This window comes from Tricharina praecox, assembly GCF_024521635.1.
Source record: "Tricharina praecox strain CBS 144465 chromosome Unknown BZA05scaffold_31, whole genome shotgun sequence".
Taxonomy (NCBI): domain Eukaryota; kingdom Fungi; phylum Ascomycota; class Pezizomycetes; order Pezizales; family Pyronemataceae; genus Tricharina; species Tricharina praecox.
Window position 1 is genome coordinate 19,611 of NW_026250433.1, and position 16,527 is coordinate 36,137.

Below are 16,527 nucleotides of genomic sequence, written 5' to 3' on the forward strand. Positions count from 1 at the left end.
TTTTAATTTCCTGGAGGAAGAACTCGTTTCTGCAACAAAAACCAAAAAACCTCAACCTGGGCACTGCTCGATGTCCTCCCCCAACCAACCGGCCGGCTCATCAAGCAGTATTCTCAAATCAACATCCGATGCTGCGTGGGCCCGCAGGCTGCGTATATAGGACCGCCATTAAAAACATTACCACCACTGCGTTGCCACCGCATCAACACCAAACCAACTAATATCACCAACCCATATCGCCAACCAAAACCAACCATCGCCCAGAAAAAGAATGAAAAAGAAAGGTCAAATACACGTACACCTCCAAAACACAGAACACATAACCAAAAGCTCTAGATCCATCACCAAGCCTCACAGCCGCAACCGACCCACGGATCCCTCACAGCCGCAACCGACCCACGGATCCTACAAAGTCGAATCCGTAGCAGTCGTCGGGTACGAGTCCGCACGGGTCTCCCACGTAGCACCGGGCGCGGGGCTCCCCAGCTCGACGACAGGGCTCTGCTGCGACCTCCGGTAGGCCTTATCGTCCGCAAGGACGCCGGGGGGGAACGCGCGGGGGTCGGGCGAGTAAGCGCGATATCCTATCGGCTCCGCGTACAGCGGGGAAATGGGCTGCGACTGCGGCGACATGGGGGGCGCGTAGGCGAGGGTCGGCGGCGGCTGCTTCTCGTAGATGATTGAGTGGTGCGGGGGCGCGGGTGGTGCTGCCGCTGTGGCGTCGGAGTGGTGTCGGCGCCCGAGGTAGAAGAAGAGGCCGCAGATCAGCGCGATCACGCCGACGGCGCCGATGGTGATTCCTGCTATGCTGCCGGTGCTGAGACCGCTGCTGCTGCTGGATGCGGTCGGAGAGGCGACCGCAGTCACGGTCGTTTGTCCCCCCAGCGTGCCGGTGCTGCCCGGGAGCCCTGTGCTGCCTGTCGGCACGGAGGTCGGCGCTGGCGGAACTACGCTGTTGTCGGATTCTGAGGGCCAGTCTTCGCCTGGCTGAAGGACGAATGTGCCAGGTTTCTTGGCCGCCGCTTGGTACCCTGCTATCGGAGTGTCGGATCGGGGATTGATCACGCCGGCCATTCCCCACTGAGTACTGATGTTAGCTGAGGCCCGGGAACGGCGGAGGAGTGGTACCGACCACATTACAGGAATCTGGAGAATGTTAGCAACGCTGCGAACAGCTCCGAACTGGGGACGAGTACTAACCTGGTGCCGAGCAGTAGAAGAACATCGGATTTGTGTCATTGACCAAGATGCTGAATGTCGGAGGCTACGACGTTACATCGGTCAATACGGGATATCTCATCACCGCAGACTTCAGGACGGGGGTGGACAAACATTGCGTTCGATCGTCCTTACTGGCCTGAAGCCCGAGAAGAATCCCGTGACCTGTGGTTCGAGCTTCTCGTAAGGTACACATGGCTGCACCCACGAGCCGCGGACCACGGAATGGTTCGTAGGATAGAACTCAAAGACTATACACACACGAGACGATCAGCAACTGTTCCCTCAACCTTCTAAATCCACCAACAGCCCGGCCGGGGACAACAAACTGATAGTATCTCCAATCGCGGCCGTCAACTGGTCCGGATCGAACCTATGTGCGGCCTTTTTTTTTTTTTTCGCACTCGCGCATCAGCCATCCATCCAGCCATCCAGCCAGTTTCGGGCTCCCCGCCTCCCCCCCTCCTCCTCCACGATGGTGATTCACCTTTCCAACCGTAACGACATGATCCGCTGCGGCGACGGCCATCACGGCCACGGCCAGCATCAGCAGAATCGCATTTTTCGTCCTCGAGCTCGTCGTCGTCGTTGTGGTCGTCATCGTCATCTTCATGGTGGTTTGTTGATGCAGGATGAGTGTATTCGTCGAGTGGAACAAAGAAAGATTGGAATTAAATGGCAGGAATCGAGGGGGGCGGGCGGGTGAGGGGGGGAAAGAAGGACAATGGGTAGGTAGATAGGTCAATGGCCAGGCCACGAAGGGCCAGGCAGTCCATCCACCAAAAACCTGCTAACTACCTTCATAACGCCCCTCTCTACCCACCACCTTTCATACATACTAGACGGAAGGACGGAAATCGATTTGGACTCGTGTGGTCGCTGGATCCGTGTGGTCGGTGTGGTCGATGGAGGCGGGGGCGAGTGTAACCAAAAAAAGGCTGCATATCTAACACCCCATACCTACTAGTTCCTCTACATAGCCACCTCTTGAGCCTTCGTTTCGCCCGATCTGCGATTCTGTGTATGATAGGTCCCAGAAGCGGCTTTTCCACCTTGCTTCGGGTATGTAGAGTAGGCATGCAGTGGTGTCAGTGAGCACTGAGCCCAAGATGCCGGCCATTCGTGAATCGTGCTCGTGGTAGGCTGGTGCAACCGAAGAGCCATCCCATCCCTTCGGCTTCGGGTGGCATTGCGGCTTGCTCGTATGTAGATATTGTATAAGTGGGGATTTCTCAGTCCTGCCAGCCAGCAAAGAGAAGAGTCAACGAACTTTTGCGGCGGGCCTACTCTCCTCTACCGTACATACTCTAGACGAACAGATCTGATGTGCGTGCGTGCGTCGTGCGTGACACAAGAAGGGCTAGGCAGTGGGCTGGGCTGGGCTGCAGTCTACAGTCTGCAGTCTGACCTGGCGGTGGTGGCACAATTTCGTTTTCGGTTGCGGCCTGGAGTCTGTGGAAGAGAAAGAGGGGTGGGAGTCTGGGAGAGGGGGCTGGAGAAGCTGAAACCTGGGATGTGGGTGGGTGGGTGGGTGAATGGGTGGGTGAATGGGTGGCCAATGCACTCTGACTCTGGCCGATTTGCACTGCAGAGGAAAGCCCATTGTGACATCCCCATCGATGCAGCCGCCGTGTTCACCCGTCTAGACTCTACTCTGCTCCACTTCGGAGGCCAGGTTTCTGGTTTCTGGTTTCTGGGCCATGTGCATTTCGAATTCGGTGGGGGAAACAGGTAATTATCAGCATGCTTCTTATGTAGAAGAAGAAGACTTCCAGAACATTTGCCACCGGGATACGGTACGGTATCGTACTTTACCTACCTAGAGTATCTATCAACTCGGGCCCAGTGACCAGTCACGGCCTCACATTCACGGCTGCGAAGATGTTGAAACAAACATGCTGAAGTGGCACAGACTTGAAATAAACATGCTGAAGTGGCACAGACTTGAAATAACCATGCTGAAGTGGCACAGACTACTAGTACAGTGGCAGTGGTGATCGGTTGGTGGCATTGTGGCATAGGGAAGTTCTTTGACTTCTGTCTCAGATGCAACAAGGAATAACTAACCCCAAGAATCTGAAATCGGATGCTTAGAGCTTAGAGTTGATTAGCGTGAGTGCTCCCTATCATAAGGAGTACGAGTAGTGAAGCTTCGCTCAGAGACGAGGCGCGTGGTTCTCGCCGTCGGACAGGACGACGAGCATACTCTACATGCCTACGGTACTCTATTCATATTTCCCCCCGTATGTAGCAGGGTAGAAGAGGTGAGTGAGTGGTAAACGTACCGTATTCGTCCCATCGTATTTAGAGTACAACCTTGAACACGCAAGTCCACTCGCGAACTCTATTCTCACTCCTCACGAGTCACTGCTCAGCACCCATGTCTCTCGTCTACTCGTCCCGTATGTGTGCACTGCGCACCTACCTACCGCAACTCGTATATGGTTTATGGCTAGAGTACCATCTCGTACCGAGTCTTGGGGAGCTTAAGCCTTAGCGAAGCTGATCCCTCCACTTAAAGTCCACGACCCCAAGAGTCCAAGTTACCAAGTAGGTATTTCATACCGGTGTGAATGCCACGATCTCATGCAAGGGCGCGGGTATAGCTTCGCGGAGGGTGATGCGAGGAGGGGATAATATACTCTACCGGTATGAGGAGAGGCGAGGAGGGGCGGAGGTATGAGGTATGAGGTATGAACGCGCAAACACCTGCGTTTCTTGTTTCCTGCTTTTGCCGGAGGGGTTTGGTTTCGGCCCTCGGGCCCGTAGATATCGAGGGAGTTGTCGGTTATCTACCGTGGAGACATACGGCGGTGAGGGAGGCAGCATTCATCACTGACCAGTGACCAGCCTCAAGATTGAAGACATTCCCAAGAATAGGTACCGTATTTAGAGTATCTACAAGCTTGGCCCTCCAGACTCCAGAATCCAGAGTCCAGAGTCCAGAATCCAGAGTCCAGACTCCAAGTCCAAGTCTTCACCACCGCTCAATGAAGTGCCCATGCCAAGCATAGTTACTAGATACCTCGTTAGAGTAGCCAACCAGCGGCACAGCCTGCTGACCAGGGTAGATAGGTGCGTCGCCAGGTGATCTTTACGGGAGTCCCCCCAGCGTTCATCTCCACATCGCTGAGAATGAATTTTGCGTGATCTTGGTGAGCTCGAGTCGTAGACTCGGAGCCGAAATGCAATTTCTTCTTCTTCTGCTTCTTCTCCTTCTTTCGAAATATCGAAGCAAGGTGGAATAGGTACCGTAGATTGCTGGAAAGCATGGGAAGATAGGTACCTGGCCACGGTGTGTGGAGCAGAAATGTTGTCAGAGCTTTCCCTTCATTCCGGTGAAGCATCAGTAGTCACTCTTTCCTTCCACATCAACTCGTAATGCGGTTTAGTTATCTGCTCCAAGTCCCCACACCAGATCACAAAAGTTTTGGTCCAGACTCTACGCATGATGTGACAATAACTCTGTCGGGACGGGGTTACACGAAACACATGCTAGTCAAGGCTGAAGATAGCGCTACTAAAGTTATCATACATTACGTCAAGGTATCGTCTACATACGTTCAAAACTCAGGAGTATCATAAGTCCCCTCCACATCCTCTCCGTTCGCCATGATGTACTCCCTCGTTTCATCGATCTTCTTCTGTAGCTGCTTCAGCAGATCATCCTTCCGGCCGGACTCTACGCCCGCCTTTTCGACCGCGTGCATGGCGACGTGGTAGCGGCTGACACCGTTGACGAGCAACATATCGAACGGCGTCGTTGTCGATCCTTGGGGCATTCATCAGCAAATCCATTATCCGTCATCTCAGGAGACGAGCCGGGGACAAACCTTCCTCCCTATACCCAGCCACCACCATCCTCTCGGCCACCCTGTGCCGTCCAAACACCAATCCGGCAACATCGTTGACATAGCCGTGATAGTTCACGACGATTCCCTTATCACTCGTGAAGAGCTCATCGAACCCCTCGTCGGACAGCGCATGCGGATGGCTTCCGGTCGGCCCGAGCACCATCAGATCGGTAACGTTGACGACGCGCACTCGGATCTCCGGCGCCAGCTTCCGCAGCAGCGCGGCTGCGGCGACAACTTCGAACGTCACTTCCGTTCCGATGCCGACCAGGACCACGTCGGGTGATTCTACCGAGGCAAACTTCCACGCCGATGCGCCGGCGCGGCAGTGGGCGTCCGCCGCTTCGGGCGAGAGCCAGACGGGCGTCGGCTGTTTACTCCCGACCATGAGATTGGTGTAGTTCTTGCTGTTGAGGCAGTGGCGCATGGTGGAGAGGAAGCAATTCGCGTCCGGCGGGAGGTATACGCGGGCCATTTCCGGCTTGAGGTTCAGCACCGCGCCAATAAACGACGGGTTCTGGTGCGAGAACCCATTGTGCTCCTGCCGCGTCCACGTCGAGGTCTCGAGGTAGTTTATGCTCGCGTTCTGGTTGCGCCATGGCACTTCTTTGGCTAGCTTGACGAATTTGGAGTATTGTACCATCATCGTGTGCACTATGCCCAGGAAGCTCTCGTAGCTGGGGAAGAGCGCGGTGCGCCCCGTCAGCGTGTAGCCTTGGAGCAGCCCCTGGCACGTGTGTTCGCTCAGAATCTCGATCACCCGCCCGCCTTTGGCGCGGGAAAATTCGTCCCACTGGAAGTTTCGGCCCGTGTGGGAGAGCACAGCGGAGAGTTTGTTGCTTTCCAGCTCGTCGGGGGAGAAGATGCGGATTCCCTTCGGGTTGGAGGTGAAGACTTTATCGAGGTACTCGCCCACCACTTTCATGGACGACGCCTGGCTGCCTTTTTCGACACCGAAGGAACGCCAGTCCGGTGCGCCGATAGGGTTGTACCCGTTGTAAGTGTCTTTCAGTTGGCCGATCGGTTGAGTGGGGATGAGATCCAGGATTTCCTGGACGGGGGCACCAGAGTCGTCGAACAACGTAGCGGGATCGTACGACCGCAGCCATCTCTGCACCACTTGCCGTCCTTCGTTGTCCTTCTTCGCGTCCGGGATCGGGACCTGATGGCTGTGGAAGCTGCCCTCAATAAACTCCCCCTTGTACGTCTTTGGCCCCGTCCACCCCTTCGGCGTCCGCAAGATCAATACTGGCCACCTCGGTTTCACGATCGGGGTTCCCTCCCTGGCCGTCTTCTGGATCTTCCTGATCTCCGCCACTGCCCAGTCCATACTGGCCGCCATGTCGGCATCAACTTCGTCCAACACCTCACCTACAAACCTAACCTGATATCCATAGCCGGTAAACAACGCAACGAGCTCCAGATCATCCATACACCCATAAATCGTCCTCTCGCTGATCTTGAACCCATTGACATGCACAATCGGAATCACCCCGCCACTTTCCTTGGGATCGAGATACTTGGCCGCATGCCACGCAGTCGCTGTCGGGCCCGTCTCCGCCTCTCCATCGCCCACAACGACAGTAACCAGCAAATCGGGCTTATCCATCACCGCACCGAAGGCGACGGCAAGCGCATACCCCAGCTCTCCGCCCTCATGGATACTCCCCGGCACAAGCGCATTGATATGACTCGGGAAGCCCCCTGGCGTGGAAAACCCCGTGATCAACGCCTCGAGCCCCTTCCTATCCCTCGAATATTGAGGATAGAAGTGCGCTAGAGACCCCTCCAGCCACAGCGAGGACAATATCCCGGGAGCGCCGTGGCCGGGACCAACGACGTAGATCATGTCGCAGCCCGTGTTCTTTACCACCCGGTTGATGTGCGCATATACCAGTGTCAGCCCGGGACAGGTTCCCCAGTGTCCGAGCAGCCGCGGCTTGATGTCGTCGGATGTCAGGTCAGAGGTGACCAGGACGTTGCGGCGGAGAAAAATCATCGCTGCGGCGATGTAGTTTGCTGCGCGGCGGAAGCTGCGCAGCGAGTGCGCTTCGGAGGGGGTCAGGGCATTTTCGAGGGGGAGCTTGACTGAGAGGCCGGCCAGTGAGGAAGGGAGGGAGGAGGCGAGCGGCGCCGGGTCGGCGTGGTCGATTACTTCACCGGGCATGTTTATTTTTCGCGGCCGTGGGTGGTATGTATTGGTGAGTTGGGTTTCAGTTCGCAGTCGGAATGGAGGGAGTTGTACGTTTTATTCACGGGTTTGAGGTATGGAGAATCGTAGGTACTCCGGAAGATTTGGCCTGGCGTTTGATATGACGTTGTTTCTCTATCTTTCGTGATCGACATCTTGATCGTCGTTTCATGTATTTGGCGCCGGCTTCCCGGAACCCCGGTCACGACACGGGACAGCACTCCATGCCGTATGTCAATCTGACGTCACTTGACGGCTACTCCAAGAATAGTTTCATAGTTGACGGAATATTTACACGCCTATCATTTAAGATACCAGGTAGAAATGATAGCTTTAATTGTTCTCGGTCGCTGGATATTCACAGTAAGGTGCTCTTGACGAAAAATCAATACGATAATCCAGCATGGCCGACGACGCAAAGCCCCACAGTAAAAAATCCCGCCTCATCCTTTCCATCAATGCCGGGAGCAGCAGCGTAAAGCTCTCGCTATACTCAGCGACGTTCGGCAGTGAGCCGGCTCCGCTGGTATCCTCTTCCATATCGGGGCTTACATCTCCACCGGCGGTGTTCTCCTATACCCACGTCTCGTCACCAGATTCGCCCTCGAACATCAAGAAGCAAGAGCTGAAGGATATCACCTCGCAAGATGCAGCGCTGCAGCACTTCCTCGAGCACATGGCGGCCGACGGGGCGCTGAAGGAGCTCGAGAGCGGGAGCGATATCGACCTCGTGTGCCATCGCATCGTCCACGGCGGGGATTTCGACAAAGCCATGGTGCTGAGCAAAGAGACGATCCGGGAGATTGAAGATCTGACCGAGCTTGCGCCTCTGTAATCACTCCCTCCCTCTCGCACTCCTCATGTGGCCCGTAACTGACGATGTTTTTTTGTTTGCAGCCACAACGCCCCCGCCCTCGCCCTCGTCCACATCGCCATCTCACAACTCCCGCATGCAAAGAACATCGCCTACTTCGACACGACCTTCCACTCGACGCTCTCGCCGGCAGTGCGCAGCTACATGGTCGCGCCCAAGAACCCAAAGGTGCGCAAATACGGTTTCCACGGGATCAGCTACTCCTTCATCCTGCACTCGGTAGCCGAGTACCTCGACCAGCCCATCGAGGAGACGTCACTGATCGCCCTCCACCTCGGCTCTGGCGTGAGTGCGTGCGCGATCAAGAACGGCGCTAGCATCGACACCTCGATGGGGCTGACACCGGCGGAGGGCCTGCCCGGCGCGACACGCAGCGGGACCGTAGATCCAACGCTGGTCTTCCACACGACGTCGTCGGCGTCGTCGCTATCGCGCGCGAGCACGAGGGATATGCATATCACCAAGGCGGAAGACGTGCTGAACAATCACTCGGGGTGGGCCTCGCTCGCGGGCACGACGGATTTTTCAGAGATAGTTGCTGGGTGGGAGAAGGGCGGTGAGAAGGAGACGTTGGCGTTCGAGATCGTCGTGGATAGGATAGTGGGATATGTTGGTAGCTACTGGACGAAGCTGGGAGGCGAGTGTAATGCCCTGGTCTTCTCTGGGGGGATAGGTGAGAAGAGCTGGCAGCTGCGTAGGGAGGTCGCCGCGAGGTGCGCTTGTCTCGGGTTCAGGATCGAGGAGAGGAGGAATAAGAGTGCGGAGGACAGGGAGGGGACGGTTGTGGGCATTGGAGGGGAGAGAATGGCGGATGAGGGCGGGAAGGTTCTGGTCTGTAGGACGGATGAGGAGGGGTGGATGGCCATGGAGTGTGCGATGGATGAGAGGTTTTGGTAGATGTCCTGTGTATACGTCTGGGAGACTTTAAGACCTCGATCCCGCTCATACAGAGAAATCCCGGAGATCGAATCAAAGAGCTTTCCGTACACAAACCCAGTGTCTCCGTAAAGGGCCCTATTCTTCCATTCGGAGACAAAACCACTTTTGTAGGTTGACTCCTTTCATTTCCATGTGAACACTCCGCCAAGTACCAGTAGGGCGGACGGAAGGCCTCTTTGATGCCGGAGATCTCTTACGGATACACATGTTGGGTTAGACGATGCTCTCCGCTCCAATTTATTGTGCTATGATAAGTCGTAACCACCTCCATTTCGCCGTACGTTTTTTTTGTTGGACTGGACTGACCGATGGTGCCAAGCCAGTTGCTCTCCACACAAAATTCACTCTATCTCACTCATCCCGCTGCGTTGGGACTGGTAGTTCGTGAAATTGTAATGAAGGTAGTGACGATTTAAGGCTTCCTCCTTGGACATATCAAGTAACTTTGCCACTCTCAAGGTGGAGGGGAGTACCTTCCAGCTTATTTTGATATCTGGGGCCTCATAATTGGTGGCGGTTTTCTGGTTCCACTGCGGTGCAGTAGTGCCGTTGTTCGGAAGAGGACGCTGATTCATGGATTCCCACTCGAACAGCCAACTCCAAACAGTCTTCGGAAGAATTGGTCAGAGTACCGGGTACGAGTCAGGCCTGCTTAGCGAGATATGTAGTCGCAATAACCGGTGCCGTTGAACTAAACTACCTACCGCATAGGTACATCATGTCCCGATTCGGCAATCTCGAATGCCCGAGTGACATCGTGTGGACGGCTAGGGACAGTTGAATCGTCACCGTTATTCTCGTGATACTTTCAACTTGTGTCTTCCTCGACTGGTTCTTCCAAAGCACGTTCAGGCTAGTCGTACTCGTCGACCGCACACAAACCCAATCAAATCGCGACGCCGATGCAACTGCATCACGGCCGCCAATTCACCGGGACGACCTTTCCTTCCTTCCTTACCTTCACCACCATCACAAACGACGATTCACCACCGCCTGCGACGACTCAGCACCACCACCGACTAAGACGATTCATCAACGACGATTCAGCGACAATCCTCCTCTAACCGCAAAAATGGAAGCTTCTAACCGCCTCATCCGTTCCACGAGCGACAAGATGCAGTCGATGCGCGTAAGTTGAACTTCCACTTCTACTTCCACTTCACTTCACTTCACATCTCTTCACATCGCATCGCATCACATCGGATCGCATCACAGTCATGTACACACCTGCGGAAGATCACCTTGCTGAAACTTCCCTCCAGCGCCGCATCTCGGATAAATTCTCCAAGTCGCCAGCTGGTAAAGACGACAACATCGTCAAATCGAACTCAGAGTTCCACCCGGCTCCGGCCCAGATGCTCGTCGGAGTGAATCAGGATCGCATGCAGAAGACCCTCGACGCCTGGCTGATCTCGCCATCGGAGCACGGCTCCCTCTCCCCCACCACCACCCGGTCCTCCACCTCCACCGTAGCTACCACGTTCAACCGCTGCAGTAGCGATCAGACCTCGTCCACCACCGGCACTACATTCCACCGTCGCCGCAGCGACCAGACATCGTCGGCCACCAGCACGCCCAACAACCGCCGCAGCAATCAGACCACGTCGACCACCGCCACCACCAACAACAGCAACAGCAAGAACCGCCACAGCAACAGCAAGACCACCGCATCCGCGTGCAGCAGCGACCTCAGCAGCAGCAGCAGTTCCTACTCGGTGTTCCCGAAGCCAGTCACGCTGGTGCCCGCCCCCAAGAGCATCCCCTACCAGCAGCTGTTGCACCAGTGCCGCGTGCTCCGGCACGAATGGCTCACGAGCCTTTCCAGCCTAGTGATGATCGCCGAGATGGGGGCGACGGGCCTAGAGATCCTGATGGCGCGCGCCATCTCCAGCGGCGGCACCATCACGTACGAGCTCAACGGGCTGGTGCACAGCTTTCGCGTGGTGCACACGGCGGTGCCGCGGCCGACGACGCAGCACACAAGGGTCGAGCTCCCCGCGCCGCTCACCGCCGCAGGAGCGTACTCGCTCGCGGAGTGCTGTGCCGCGTGGGCCGGCGTCGTCGCCGCGCTCGACGATGGCTTCGAGAAGTGGCTCGCTGTGTCCCCCGAGGCGGCCGTCGACGGCGCCAAGGGCTGTCTTAGCAGGCTGATGGCTATCCGCTCGGCGGTGGTGAGGACGGCTCCCAGGACTGAGGAGGGACCGGGAAGGAGGGGCGCGGAACACGACGCGGAGATCCTGCTGCAGAAGGGTGTTGTTGCGGATCTCAAGGCGAAGGTCGAGTCGGCCGGAGCCGAGTTCTTACGCAACATCCGGAGCGGCGAACTTCCGGGGGACCCGCAGGTGTTCACGACGTGATGGTGTGTCGGGATGTTTCCCCGGGCGGTATATAGCCAATTTTTTTTCCCACGTATCATTACCCTATATGGGAAATGTTTTTTTCTTTTTGTTTTCAATTTACAGTGCTGCACTAGGAGAAAAATAGAAAGGTACACATGTTCTTTACGTGCCACAATGCAAAGGTTTAGTTTGTTTCACAGATTTTCATTCGATCCCCCATCGCTGAGCGCTAATAGTACAGGAAAGCATCGCTGAGCCCGCGCTTACTTGGCTCCCATCTGCTCCAGCTTCTGCTCAGCACGGCCCTTGGCCTCGTCGCTGACGTTGGGGTTCTTGAGAGTAGCCTTGTAGCCACCTATACATCTCCACTGTCAGTGATCGATTCCTTTTACGAGTGGAGTAAAAACAGAGAGGGTGCATACCAATGACGTTGCCCGTGTTCTTGGAGCCGTCGTCGCCGCTGCCGCCGGCGGAAGACTTAGTCTCGCTACCGAGCTCGTCGAGGACCTGGCGGGAGTGCTCCTTGGCCTCCTCTGAGGTGTTGGGGTTCTTGAGGTTAGCCTTGTGGCCACCTGTGGATATGCACGAGCAGTCGTTAGCAAGAGATCTTCAGCTTCAAAGGAAGCGGGAAGGAGAGGGAGAGGGAGGCGAGCCGATGACGTTGCCGGTGGAGCGCTGGTTAATGGAGTCGGAGGTATCCATCTTGTTTGATTCTTGTTGTATTGGGTTGTATTGGAAAGGGAGCAGGTGGATTTGCGTTGTATATAGATGTGGTGAGTGAGATCGAGTGGTTGATGGAGGTTGGAAAGAAAGGACGAAAAGCTCCACCTTATATTGATTCGCGAATGCCTCTCTCCTGCAAGATCATCGTCCGTGACGTCGCAATCACCTCAGCGGCTTGCGGGGGAACAATCGCGATGCATCATCACCATCAGCATCAGCATTACCATCGCCAATGAGCACGTACGGTATCTACGGTGACGATGGCAACGAGGGAGAGCGGAAGTGATGCCCCGAGCTGAGACAGCGATTGCCCGCAAAAAAAAAAAGTGCACACGCCACGATTAAATCCGGAGAGTCATGATGTATTCTCTTCGCTGCTTCTGGTGTCGTGGTTTGTATGTAGTGTAGCGTGAGCACGTTGCTTGCTTGCGCGCATGTGACGTCAAGACTATTGCGCCGGAGCCAATGAGCGGCGATAGCCTTAGTTAGCCTTCCCGTTGCTCTGCGTGGCGGGATGTAGATCCCCCGCACGGCGCACGCATCTCCCTTATGTAACTACTAGTTAGTACCAGCACAGAGTCCAACGCCGCAAGGCGGGAAACTGTACATAGATCACGTATGCGTGCGGACAAAGCGCCGGGGTGCTTTCTTTAGCCCCGATCATGGCATCGCCGACCACTGCAGCGGGATCTTCAATATTTCAGAGAAGGAATCACCGGCTTAGAAGGTGAGATACTGATCTCTGGGCTGTTTCCGGTCTGGGCGTTTGCTCACAGGGCTCTGCGCCGGACAATAGTCCGGACCACCACCAGCTGGCCTGCGCAGCCGAGTTTGAAGCGGCTCGGAATGCCAGCGGCGCTGGAAACTGCCTCCATACAGCCCCGGTATGGTGGTGGTGCGGCGGTGCCAAGCAACGCTGAGCCAGCCGAAGCACCGGCGAAATCGCGCCAGGCCTGTGCTCTGATGTACCCAGCTATGCCTCGGCACCGTGCGTACCGATCCCCCGTGGAAGGAGCAGCGGGCCGATTCAATGTGGCCGGAAGCTAGCAAGGCAATCGCATCACGATATCACCAGCTTAGGTACATGATAGTGTCCTTGCGTGCCCCACTTACGGAAGATCGGAGAGAGGGCCATTGAGCCGTCGGACATGGTGGATCGGGAGAGGGGGAGTGGGGCAAGTGTAATCTTCTCGTGCAACGACTCCAGAGCAGGTTACAATATAGGATTTACTGTATAAAACTTGTCATGATACGAACGGTCGGATGAAATAGGTTGAAAATTACGGGCCTCAATCCCAAGTATTACAGAGTCTGCTAATTACAATAAAGAAAAAAATACATTTCCACCCCTTTCCGTCTTTCTCGCGTACGTTTTATAATCGTACACTCCTAGGAGACCTCCTGGTGCTCTTAGAAGTCCTCACTCTCCAACCTCTCCTTAGCACGCTCCTTCGTCTCTGGCTTTACATTGGGATTGCTGATTGTGGCCTGGGGAACTCCATTAGCCAGTTATCTCACTCGCAACCGAAAGCTAGGATTATGCTCACCTTGAGCCCGCCCTCAACGTTCCTAGGGTTGGGTTCGCCCCCGTGCGAAGCGGCAGCGGAAAATTTCTCGGTATCGCCGCCTTCGAACTCGCGGTCGAGAACCTCCTTCGAGTGTTTCTTCGACTCTTTCGAAGTATTGGGATTGTTCAGGTTCGCCTTGTGGCCGCCGATGACATTCCCGGGGTTCGGCATTGCGGCGAGCGGAGCGGTCGAGAAGCTGCGGATGGCGTTGGTTGCGGCGGGGATGAGAGATTGGACGAGGCGGGACATTGTTTTGTTTGTCGGTTTTCTGAGTGCGAGGATTCAGTCGATGAAGGGCCGATGCTGAGAGGGATCCGAAGCGGGATATTTATGCTGCCAAACAATCAGTGAGGTAATCGTGATTGCAGGCCGTAGTTATGCGGCCATGACGAAGATCACGTGCATCGGTTGATGTAAGAATGATGAAAGTTGGGTTCCACCGGCGAACGGCAAAACGCTGCTGCCTCCATGTAGTCTGTTCTGCGAAAGGTCGGGTAGAGACAAGAGTGTAGAGTGCCGATTGTATGACACGTGCTTCGATGAACATATGTACGTACAATTCCAGTAAATACATGAGCGCGAGAAACAGCGATGAACGCTAACTAAATGTGAGAAACCCCCCATACTCCAAGCCATCTTCTCCGAATCATCCAATACAGCATCAACACGCTGAGCCAGCTCACAGTGTTAATCCGATACGCACACGAGCTAGTGTTTCGTTTGCGATTAGCCATGGATTGGAGCTCGAGAGGCTGAGTAGGGACTTACTCTAATTTACAGTTCTTAGCGGCATGCGTACCACTTGGATGAACAGGCACTGACCGAGCGGCCAGTGTGAAATCTGTCATTCACCGCCACCGCAACATTGTACCATGAAAGACCGGCCGTCCTTTGAGTCTTCATGAATATCTCCTCTTCGCGCGACCACCGGGCACCACTCGAAGTGCTGGGAGGACAGCCTCTGCTGGAGAAATATGGTGTCGGATATTCGAACTCCAATTGGCGTCGATTCCGCCTTTTCTCTTCCCTCTCCTCTTTCTTCCTCTCCTCTCTCCTCCTCTCCTCTTCCCTCTCCTCTTTCTTCCTCTCCTCTCTCCTCCTCTCCTCCTCCCTCTCCTCTTCCTCCCTCTTCTCTCTCCTCCTCTCCTCTCTCCTCCTCTCCTCCCTCTTCCTATCCTCTATCTGCCTCTCCCATTCAGCCTCGGCCTTCATCCACTCCTTCTTGATCCGCTTTCTTTGTGCCTTCCTGGCCGCTTTATCTTTGTCTGAGTTTTCATCTTCGCTCTCGTCTGAGGATGAGTCTGCGTTTTCATCTTCGCTCTCGTCTGAGGATGAGTCTGCGTTTTCATCTTCGCTCTCGTCTGAGGATGAGTCTGCGTTTTCATCTTCGCTCTCGTCTGGGGATGAGTCTGCGTTTTCATCTTCACTCTCGTCTGAGGATGAGTCTGAGTCCTCCTTCTTGGGTCTTTCCTCCTCTGTTCTTCTGAGCTTTTCGGCCTCCTGCTCCTCCTTCCGTATTTCCTCCTCTGTTCTTCTTATCTCCTCGGCCTCCTGCTCCTCCTTCCGTATTTTCTCCTCTGTTCTTCTTATCTCCTCGGCCTCTCTCCGCCGGCTCTCCTCCATCTTCTTCGGCAGCGCCTCGTTATTCTTCAACTTCCCAAAAAGCATGTCGAATATCTCCTCGGCCCTCGTCTTCGGGTTCTCGTTGGCCGCCGCGTTCTTGGCTGCGTCGCTCGCCTTTCTCTGTTTCTCCCTCTGCGCTGAAGCCGCCTTCTGCTCGGCGTTCTTGTTGCGCTCATGTTCTACCGTGCGCCCTCATCAGTACCGCACCCACGACGAATGAAAAAAAAAGGATGAATCATGACCAACCAAGATCCCACTGTTCTCCCTTAATCCCACTAAACCCACATCTGATCTCATAGTTTCTCCTACTCTCGGGATTGCTGAGGCACTGATATGCTTCGTTGACCTTTTTTTCTCCGTCAGGTCGCCACAGCCACCACCCCATCACATAGTGCAAAGCCACCTTCTGGAAAAGCTGAGTACACTCCCTCTTCTTCGACGCGGGGCAACGATCCGGATGTGCCAACCGGGACGCGGCGAAATACGCCACGCGGATGTCGCGGGGGCTGCCCGAGGGCGCGGCGCCGAGCGTGCAGTAGTAGCAATTCGGTTGGTGACGCATCGTGTTGAGTCGTTAGGTTTCTGTTCTGCAGTCCGATTTGCAGACGGATGATCGATACGGTGTGATGAAAACACCCCCCAAGGAAAAGCTAACCAATATACAGGTTCCACGGGGCGATCTGAGCCTCAAATACAAGCTGATAGAGTCCTGCCCCAGCTGGCCCCATCCCATGAAGTGGAGTTTCGATACGGCAAGGATGCAACCCGCGAGTGAGCACCCGTGACCCTCGCTTCGTGCGGCGCTTGGGGATAAATGCGTTCCCCATGGTGCGGCAGCTGCAGTGGCTGGAATGTGATGTGCAGTCTACGGGAACGCGAGCGCCGTGGGTGTGGGTAGCAGAAGATGGGTAGGTAGTCACGTACATACGGTACCTCCGAGTTATCCGTTGCTATATCGGGTATTATCGGCCTGCCAGAGCGCAGCGGTGCAGTCTAGTCCTCGTGCTGAACTGAGTTCTGACTGTGTAGGATATCGGAATGCCAGGTGCAGCCTGCACGACGGAATATGGTACGTGGGTCTGTTTTATAATTGGTGTAGTAAGGCCTCGGCAGCAAAGTCGCCTGTGTAGTGTGGAGATCCGTCGGCGTCTTACTGTTTACATTCCAGCAGAAGCCACGATGTCGGCAGATCCTGGAG

At 55.4% G+C, this 16,527-nt stretch overlaps 7 protein-coding genes across 7 annotated transcripts; 1 reads left to right on the top strand and 6 right to left on the bottom strand.

Moving 5' to 3' along the window:
* Positions 1 to 205: 205 nt before the first annotated feature.
* On the bottom strand, positions 206 to 1,932 carry BZA05DRAFT_174997 (uncharacterized protein). Its single transcript, XM_051479242.1, has 6 exons — positions 1,706 to 1,932; positions 1,548 to 1,602; positions 1,333 to 1,469; positions 1,201 to 1,264; positions 1,133 to 1,146; positions 206 to 1,080 (listed from the first exon to the last, which is right to left on the bottom strand). The coding sequence occupies exons 1-6, from the start codon at positions 1,829 to 1,831 to the stop codon at positions 406 to 408; spliced, it is 1,071 nt and encodes a 356-aa protein (XP_051335731.1). The 5' UTR covers positions 1,832 to 1,932; the 3' UTR covers positions 206 to 405.
* Positions 1,933 to 4,585: 2,653 nt separating this feature from the next.
* BZA05DRAFT_409857 (phosphoketolase) lies at positions 4,586 to 7,612 on the bottom strand. Its single transcript, XM_051484834.1, has 2 exons — positions 5,052 to 7,612; positions 4,586 to 4,990 (listed from the first exon to the last, which is right to left on the bottom strand). Exons 1-2 carry the CDS (start codon positions 7,237 to 7,239, stop codon positions 4,782 to 4,784), a joined length of 2,397 nt encoding a protein of 798 aa, XP_051335732.1. The 5' UTR covers positions 7,240 to 7,612; the 3' UTR covers positions 4,586 to 4,781.
* On the top strand, positions 7,613 to 9,126 carry BZA05DRAFT_378823 (Acetokinase family-domain-containing protein). Its single transcript, XM_051481871.1, has 2 exons — positions 7,613 to 8,094; positions 8,161 to 9,126. Exons 1-2 carry the CDS (start codon positions 7,667 to 7,669, stop codon positions 9,032 to 9,034), a joined length of 1,302 nt encoding a protein of 433 aa, XP_051335733.1. The 5' UTR covers positions 7,613 to 7,666; the 3' UTR covers positions 9,035 to 9,126.
* A 2,413-nt stretch (positions 9,127 to 11,539) lies between these two features.
* On the bottom strand, positions 11,540 to 12,214 carry BZA05DRAFT_409861 (Conidiation protein 6-domain-containing protein). Its single transcript, XM_051484835.1, has 3 exons — positions 12,069 to 12,214; positions 11,838 to 11,987; positions 11,540 to 11,770 (listed from the first exon to the last, which is right to left on the bottom strand). Exons 1-3 carry the CDS (start codon positions 12,115 to 12,117, stop codon positions 11,679 to 11,681), a joined length of 291 nt encoding a protein of 96 aa, XP_051335734.1. The 5' UTR covers positions 12,118 to 12,214; the 3' UTR covers positions 11,540 to 11,678.
* A 1,137-nt stretch (positions 12,215 to 13,351) lies between these two features.
* On the bottom strand, positions 13,352 to 14,040 carry BZA05DRAFT_409864 (Conidiation protein 6-domain-containing protein). The gene is made up of 2 exons (XM_051484836.1): positions 13,686 to 14,040; positions 13,352 to 13,626 (listed from the first exon to the last, which is right to left on the bottom strand). The coding sequence occupies exons 1-2, from the start codon at positions 13,953 to 13,955 to the stop codon at positions 13,549 to 13,551; spliced, it is 348 nt and encodes a 115-aa protein (XP_051335735.1). The 5' UTR covers positions 13,956 to 14,040; the 3' UTR covers positions 13,352 to 13,548.
* Positions 14,041 to 14,723, bottom strand: BZA05DRAFT_409865 (uncharacterized protein). The gene is made up of 2 exons (XM_051484837.1): positions 14,475 to 14,723; positions 14,041 to 14,414 (listed from the first exon to the last, which is right to left on the bottom strand). The coding sequence occupies exon 2, from the start codon at positions 14,340 to 14,342 to the stop codon at positions 14,082 to 14,084; it is 261 nt and encodes an 86-aa protein (XP_051335736.1). The 5' UTR covers positions 14,343 to 14,414; positions 14,475 to 14,723; the 3' UTR covers positions 14,041 to 14,081.
* On the bottom strand, positions 14,212 to 16,199 carry BZA05DRAFT_175127 (uncharacterized protein). The gene is made up of 3 exons (XM_051479243.1): positions 15,576 to 16,199; positions 14,475 to 15,508; positions 14,212 to 14,414 (listed from the first exon to the last, which is right to left on the bottom strand). Exons 1-2 carry the CDS (start codon positions 15,889 to 15,891, stop codon positions 14,490 to 14,492), a joined length of 1,335 nt encoding a protein of 444 aa, XP_051335737.1. The 5' UTR covers positions 15,892 to 16,199; the 3' UTR covers positions 14,212 to 14,414; positions 14,475 to 14,489.
* Between the last annotated feature and the right edge of the window lie 328 nt (positions 16,200 to 16,527).